The sequence below is a fragment of the Ascaphus truei genome, chromosome 12 (assembly GCF_040206685.1).
Source record: "Ascaphus truei isolate aAscTru1 chromosome 12, aAscTru1.hap1, whole genome shotgun sequence".
NCBI classification, from domain to species: Eukaryota; Metazoa; Chordata; class Amphibia; order Anura; family Ascaphidae; genus Ascaphus; species Ascaphus truei.
In genome coordinates, this window is record NC_134494.1 from 48195696 (window position 1) to 48203041 (window position 7346).

The 7346-nt window shown below is 42.7% G+C and overlaps 1 protein-coding gene across 1 annotated transcript; it reads right to left on the bottom strand.

Annotated features, from left to right (window-relative positions):
- Positions 1 to 202: 202 nt before the first annotated feature.
- Positions 203 to 7125, bottom strand: LOC142463879 (hatching enzyme 1.2-like). Its single transcript, XM_075566696.1, has 7 exons — positions 7057 to 7125; positions 6908 to 6932; positions 3770 to 3829; positions 1625 to 1759; positions 1424 to 1541; positions 790 to 968; positions 203 to 213 (listed from the first exon to the last, which is right to left on the bottom strand). The coding sequence occupies exons 1-7, from the start codon at positions 7123 to 7125 to the stop codon at positions 203 to 205; spliced, it is 597 nt and encodes a 198-aa protein (XP_075422811.1).
- Positions 7126 to 7346: the final 221 nt, after the last annotated feature.

The following is a 7346-nucleotide window of genomic DNA, read 5'->3' on the forward strand; positions in this document are numbered from 1 at the left end:
GTGGGAGATCGCCTCCATATCCCTGGAGCCTACGGCAGATGGAGGCGCTGCACTGCTAAGTATTATGTGGGGTATGGACCCAAGAAGCCTGATCCTGTGTCCCAAAGTCACCGCGGACGACTCAGCCCTCTTGTTACCAGCAAGTATGCACCACAAACATCCAGTAATGGCCCCGATATGCGATTTTGGGTAGCTTACAATGTCACACGTATTCTAGAGATATTGGATTGAAACAGTCCTATGATCAGTGCGACAGGGTATTTTAACAGGGTATAGATATATATCTGAAGTCCCCCAAAATTGAGCCACAAAATGTAACATGTTGATTGGAGTTCAAATCAGTTTGTAAGTTTGCATAACATCTTGAATCCATAATTCATTATATGACCACTCCACATTGTAGTAGATGCCACACAGGTCACTTAACTCCAAGTGGGATTTATGGTTAATAAGGAGAAACATAGCCAGTGAAGCCAATTTAACCTGTTCACCACCACACTTATTGGAGATATTAGAGTACAATAAAAGTATAGGATCGCAACAAGTAACGTGAAAACATCACCCCAAAATTGAGTATTACTCACTGATTTTGTTGTTCTTGGCTCCAGGGCGTGCATCCAACTTAGTTGAATGATAGCAGTGTAATTCACAGTGGGGAGACGCGGTATGTGCACCGTATGTCCCCACTGTGTATTACACTGTCCCATGAATTCAATGCAGCCTCAGCTTCTGATGAGCAGGCTTCTCACCTGGGTTTTTGATCTGTGTGTAGTGGTTCATGCTGCTCACCTGGAGAGATGTTCTGCCACATGATGTCAATGTAGTCATCCCTGTCTCTCCTGGTGTGCTCGTGGTAGAAGCCCAGAGAGTGAGTCAATTCATGTTGAGCTACCCCATAGTGAATACAGCCGGCTTTGGATAGACTCACAGTCTGCTTGCCCCCAGTTCTTCCAACATGAGACCAGCACCTAAATGGGGAAACACAAAGCACTGTATTAAACAGCTGCAAATAAAACATAGAATCTTTGTAAAAATAAATGAGTTTACACCAGTGTGATATTCAGATTCTTCACTATGGGCAGGTGCAGCGTACGGACACGTATGGAGTAGGGAGTAGGACAGCGTACAGACACGTATGGAGTAGGGAGTAGGACAGCGTACGGACACGTATGGAGTAGGGAGTAGGACAGCGTAAGATCACAGCTAGGACAAGTCGGTGGGAATGTTTTACCTCCAGACTCATTTCATTCTCATTTGTCCCATGTCCCTAATATTATGCTAAAGAAGGTTGGTTAACCATTCACTGTAAGATGGGTCTGCAATTCTTTGCCAGGTTGAAGTAAAGAATCCATGAGCAATAGTGTAGAGTTACACTGGAAGCTGCAAGTCACCCTGGATGTGCCGCTGAGGAATCAGGACTTACCCATCTTTAGGCTCTATGCTGAGGTAGTCTTTCTCTTTTGTGCGGCTCACAAAGCGCACACAGGTCATGGTTGCAAACTCCTGCATGGCTGCAGCAAACACAGCTCTCTGATTATTAGCTGGGGACAGAAGGAACAAAGCTGAGTGCCAGGTATCTACATTAAACATCTACAGGGACAGGTAAGTAATGAGAGGAACTTACTGAACTGAGAGGAGATAACATAGGGAACATTAACTATTCCACTTCTGGATTTGGGCCATATGCATCCGCCACACTTCTGGGCATTACGGGAAATCTGCAGAGCAATGTCACCTTCCAGCAGAAGCTTGGGGATACCTGGGAAGAAGGACAATCAGTCACATCACACACAGTACAACTACTTTTTTGCTTTACCCATTTTCAGCACGGTGTAATTTCTTGGGGGTAAAGTGACGTGCAGTCAGAGGAATGAGCATCAGTGTCAAAATGGGGCATCAATAGATTGTAGAGACCGACGGTAACATCATAATTTGCAGAAATACAATAGGTCATGCACTCGTCTTCATACACCCATACACTCTCACTCATGTATTCATAAACCCATACACTCTCACTCATGTATTCATACACCCATACACTCTCACTCATGTATTCATACACCCATACACTCTCACTCATGTATTCATACACCCATATACCCATACACTCTCACTCATGTATTCATACACCCATACACCCATACACTCTCACTCATGTATTCATACACCCATACACTCTCACTCATATATTCATACACCCATACACCCTCACTCATGTATTCATACACCCATACACCCATACACTCTCACTCATGTATTCATACACCCATACACTCTCACTCATGTATTCATACACCCATACACTCTCACTCATGTATTCATACACCCATACACTCTCACTCATGTATTCATACACCCATACACTCTCACTCATATATTTATACACCCATACACCCTCACTCATGTATTCATACACCCACATATTCCTATGCTGATATATGCAGTCACTCATGTATTCATACACCCATACACTCTTACTCATGAATATGTACATACACTCATACATGCATTCACTCATGTATACATACAAAATAAACTTATACATGTATACATGCAGTCATTTGTTCATACCTACATATGCACACACTGTATATACACTGATAGACACAGATAAGAATGACTCACCTGCAGACACACACACACACACACACACACACACACACACACACACACACACACACACACACACACACACTGCTAAGGGCTTGGCCAGTCTCCTGAGTTACACACATTTTCGGGGGTCACAGTTACTGTATTTTGAGAAGCCTGGCCAGTCTGATTCCTGGGCCATGGGGAATTTTCCGGGTACCCATTGAGTCAGTGCGCCAGAGCATCACCATAAAGTCCTGTGACAACTACACAAGGGTTTCAAGGGTTTTACATCGGAGGCAATCAGGTTAAAAATGAAATTCCACATAGTACTTTCTACTCAGTTTAAATATACTGATCATTTTTCAATAAGCCGTTTGGTTGTTTTATTTTTACTGTTTTTATGGGATGCCTTTGAGTGATAAGACTGTTTGTCAGTTATCAAAACCACAAGCAAATTGTTTGTAACGTAATTATGGTGCGATCAGTCAAACAGATCAACATATGTAGTGGATAATCCTGTTCCCAGCGAACGATACATGTAAAACAGGTTTTAACGTTTAAGGCTGGTTGAATCTTTCTAAACAAGCCAATTACACTGAGAACTTACTAAAAAAAAAATAGCGTTTGAACCGCTATATTAGACTGTCCCTTCAAAGAAAAGTGATTTATTTGAATAAGCCTCCTCTACCTTTCTGTTTTATAAAAAAAAAAATATCACTTGTAAACACATCCACGTCTCAGACAGGTCTGCAACCCTGTCTTTCCCCGTTACCTCTTAGCATACAATGGTTCCACTGCAGCCAGGGATTCTGGGAAATGACATGCAAATAAGCAGACAATGTCATCTTTTACTTAATGTCCATTTTAACATGGACCCCTATAAACTTATGCCTTCCACATTACACAGTTTTTCAGCACAGCGTGGGTAAAAGAAGTGCAGAGCCAGTAAAACCTACCCACAGACAGCTATTTCAACATTTTGGGTCTCATCAGTGGGCGGGTTATATTGGCTTTGCAATGTGAAGTTGGAATAGGTTTGAACCTATCATTAAGTAGATTAAGGTGGGTAAAAAAAAGTGACATAAACCCTTCACCGCGCCGTGTACAGTTATATAGCAAAACCGCCATCACTCTTTTCTAAATACATCGGAAATAAAAGACTTTCACAATCACTTACGTCTATTAATCTTTTCTATCATTTCAAAAATGGTCCGGGCGTCTTTGGAAGGTGTGTTGCCTGAGAAAGAAAAAAGAGGTGGGTTTGAGAAACTGGCGCTTTTTTTTTATACAGGAACGTACATAAACGTGTCTGTCGTGTTCCCCCGCGTGTGCGTGTTCCCCCGCGTGTGCGTGTTCCCCCGCGTGTGCGTGTTCCCCCGCGTGTGCGTGTTCCCCCGCGTGTGCGTGTTCCCCCGCGTGTGCGGAGGGGATTCGCGTGGGAGCAGGTGGAATTCTATAAAAGTACTTAACACAGGTTTGCAAATGATAAGGACGATGCATAAACCCTTTCCTTCGTGTATATTGTCTCGTTCATCTGGCAGGTTATGTCCCTGGAATGTAAGTTACCCACAGTTAGTGTCCTACTGTATATATGTTCTGTGTTGTTGAAAAAATAAGGGTTAAAGTTGATATCTACGACAATGGTTTGTGATACACTGTATGCATGAGAAAACCCAATAAAACCCAATAAAAGTAAAGTTAAAAAAAAAAAAGAATCTTTTTTTTTAAGGTAAATTGAAAGAGTGACATGCATCAAAACATCCATTTCTCACCTAAAATCATTAGCGGCGTCGGTGTAATTATTCCTGTTCTTACACGTAGCGCACGTTTTCTTACTCTTTGCATAGTGCGGGTCACGCTCATACATATAAATGCATAAAGAATAGTTTGCGTCTACTTGCATTTGTCTTTTACACAAAGAAAAAGTTGACGGACAATTTTGACGCATTTATTGCTCACAAAAGTGTCACGCGTCTGTCATTTATTATTACATATCGTTTGCATGTGTGCTCCACCTGGACAGCATCCAAACTCCGCCCCTAACGTCATAATTCTGTAGTGAAAAAAGTATTTGCACACACTGCAGAACACATCAAATTCCGTTTCCTACGTTGGCGCACAAAATGATGCTTTATAATGCCAATAACGCAGTGTGACGATGAAGCATTCTGCTAACCACAAATGAGACCTGAACAAGTAAAAACAGAGATATTGTTACATTCGTGCAGTGATTCCCAGCAAGGGGATCGGGAACCCCCAGGGGTTTGGGAGGTGTCTCTAAGGGGTTCACCCAAAACAAATCTGTAATAGCGGATTTCAGGCCGTATAATGGGTTCCTGAGCCCGTGTGGGGTCTGCACACTTAGTAAGACCCCAAACTGCAACTTAGCGTGAGGGGTATGACTGTCACTTAAAGCAGGGGCTTCCAAAGTCGCTCCCCACAATGCTTTGCTTCCACTACAGAGAGGCATTGTGGGGCGTTACTTTGGATGCTCCCGCAGTGAGTAACAGCTATACCCCCCCCCCATGCTGCCTGCACACACTGAGGGGCAGTTTGGGGGATTATTAAGCGTGTGTTCCCCCCACTACCTCAGGACACTATACTGCCTGGGATCGGTCACACAGGTTGGTTACCAATAGTCCGAGTAGCAATAATATTTCTTAATTAGAGGTTCGGGGAACAAATATTTTCTAGCAGGGGGGAGCACAATGTAAATAAAAAGGCTGGGAACCACAGCATGAAACCCCTTAGTTATTACACAACAGGAGGGACCATTAATTAATTCCCCCAAATTAAAATGGCAATCATTTTATGCTCCCCCCTCCTCCCCAAAAACGAAATAAAAAAGGCAGATATTTGTGGAAGACAGAAAATAATGTAAAAGTATATAGTAGTGTATAGGGTAATGTATGGGGTATAGCTACACATAATGTGGTTTTTAGATAAAATATCGCTTAAGTTCCACCATGCGATTAAAAAAAAAACAGGCATATACCTTTTTTGTAAATACTGTAACACGATCTGAGATATGAGCAGTGGGTATATTTATAGAACATCAGGGCCCATGTATTAAGATTAAAGGGGTGCAGTTTGGGGGCAAACATTGTGTACAGTATGTGTCAAAGAAAAAGTCTCATTAAGAGATTAATCAATTAGAATTTGTCTTTGATACGTTTGGGGCAGTTGGTTTTGTCCCACTTGTCTCTTAATATTCTACCGAATTGTTCTATAAATACAGCAAACCCCTCGCAAACACCCCCAAACATGCTCACCCCCAAACCTTAATGGGATCAGCTGTGCAGCCTGACCATACTCCAACCTGATGTATACTCCATCCCACAACGAGCAGCCACTTTACCTTTTGTTCCAGCATTGCCCCTTTTCTGCGTTAATATCGATAGCGTTAAATATAAAGCTCTCGCGTATTCACTGGGAGTGATTTGTTTATAAATGGGATGTGATAAGGAACGATGCGTTAGCCGCGCGGTAGTTAATTCAACAGATAAAATAAGTATAAAGCCATAAAATGCGTTTCTCCACGCTAGCGCTATGGGAGGAGATATCACAGGGTTAGGAAACAGGATTGGTTACAAAACTCTATGGGGTTTATTCTGTAAGCTCCGTTAGCGCTGATCAGTGCGATCTGCACAGAAATCCCCCTGAAAGCCAACGCGAAGCGCTAACGGAGCTTACAGAATCAGCCCCTCTGATGGAAAATGATTAACCCCTTTGATGCCCGAGGCAACCAATGCATTGCAAATAAATGGGAGGTGAATATACAGCATAGACACCATACAATATATCATCTATAAAACATACATATGTTATTAACAAACCGCTAGTCATGGGCAGTGGTTGACAAATCACCAAAAACTCTACTCGCCACACAAAAAAATCTACTCGCCACCTAGTACCAAACGTGTGCTGCTTGGGCCAATATTTACTCGCCCGGGGGTTAAATCCACTCGCCCGGGGCGAGCAAATGTATAGGTTTGTCGAATACTGGTCATGGGGATTTCCCAAACCTCGCAGGGCGTCTCTTTAGGAGTATACTGTAGGACACACCTGGGAGATTTTGTAAGCTCTGTACTGTACACTATCATTTTACCTATAAAGAACTTACAACAAATCAACTCTTTTCATAGTAAATATGCCTACAAGAACCAGATACGATCAATATGTTGTGAAGACATCTTCCCCTGAGCTGGAGAAGGTTTTGCTCCCATTCATTTGATTTGGAGCTGAGCTCTTCTCCAGCAAAGGGAAGCTGCTCTACTGATAATGTGTGATTACAGGATGTCCAAATAGTACTTACCCCGGCTGGTATCCTCTTGGGTCACCTAGAAAGAAAACAATAAAATGCATTAATATGAAGTCAGCACAAATCAGCCTTCCTCCATAAGCAGATACAGGAGAAAGATGGGCAGTATCTGAGTGGGAAGAATCTTGCAGCCATAGACGTACCAGTATTGGCAGAGCCAGGCCAAGGGACCAGGCTGCAGCGGACATCACAATCAGAGTGCTGAGCAGCATTGTTAGCTTGTGTTAAACTACAGCTGGGAAATGAATATATACCCCCAGTAAGGGAATGATAATAAATCAGCAAACAGCATTGAGATAATGCCCCCCCCCCTCTCAGCTGAGGAGAGGATACCACTTAGCAAGGGGCACTCATTCTGCACATTGACATTCATGACTATATAATATATACATACTGACACATTTTGACGTAAGAGATTTAATTCCTGAGTCAA

Bases quoted from the DNA above. Each gene is read 5' to 3' on its own strand.
- LOC142463879 (XM_075566696.1), bottom strand. From the start codon at position 7,125: ATGCTGCTCAGCACTCTGATTGTGATGTCCGCTGCAGCCTGGTCCCTT. The intron at 6,933-7,056 runs GTACGTCTATGG...TTTTCTTTCTAG, and splicing joins GCCTGGCTCTGCCAATACTG to GTGACCCAAGAGGATACCAG. The intron at 1,542-1,624 runs GTAAGTTCCTCT...TTCTGTCCCCAG, and splicing joins TGTTATCTCCTCTCAGTTCA to CTAATAATCAGAGAGCTGTG.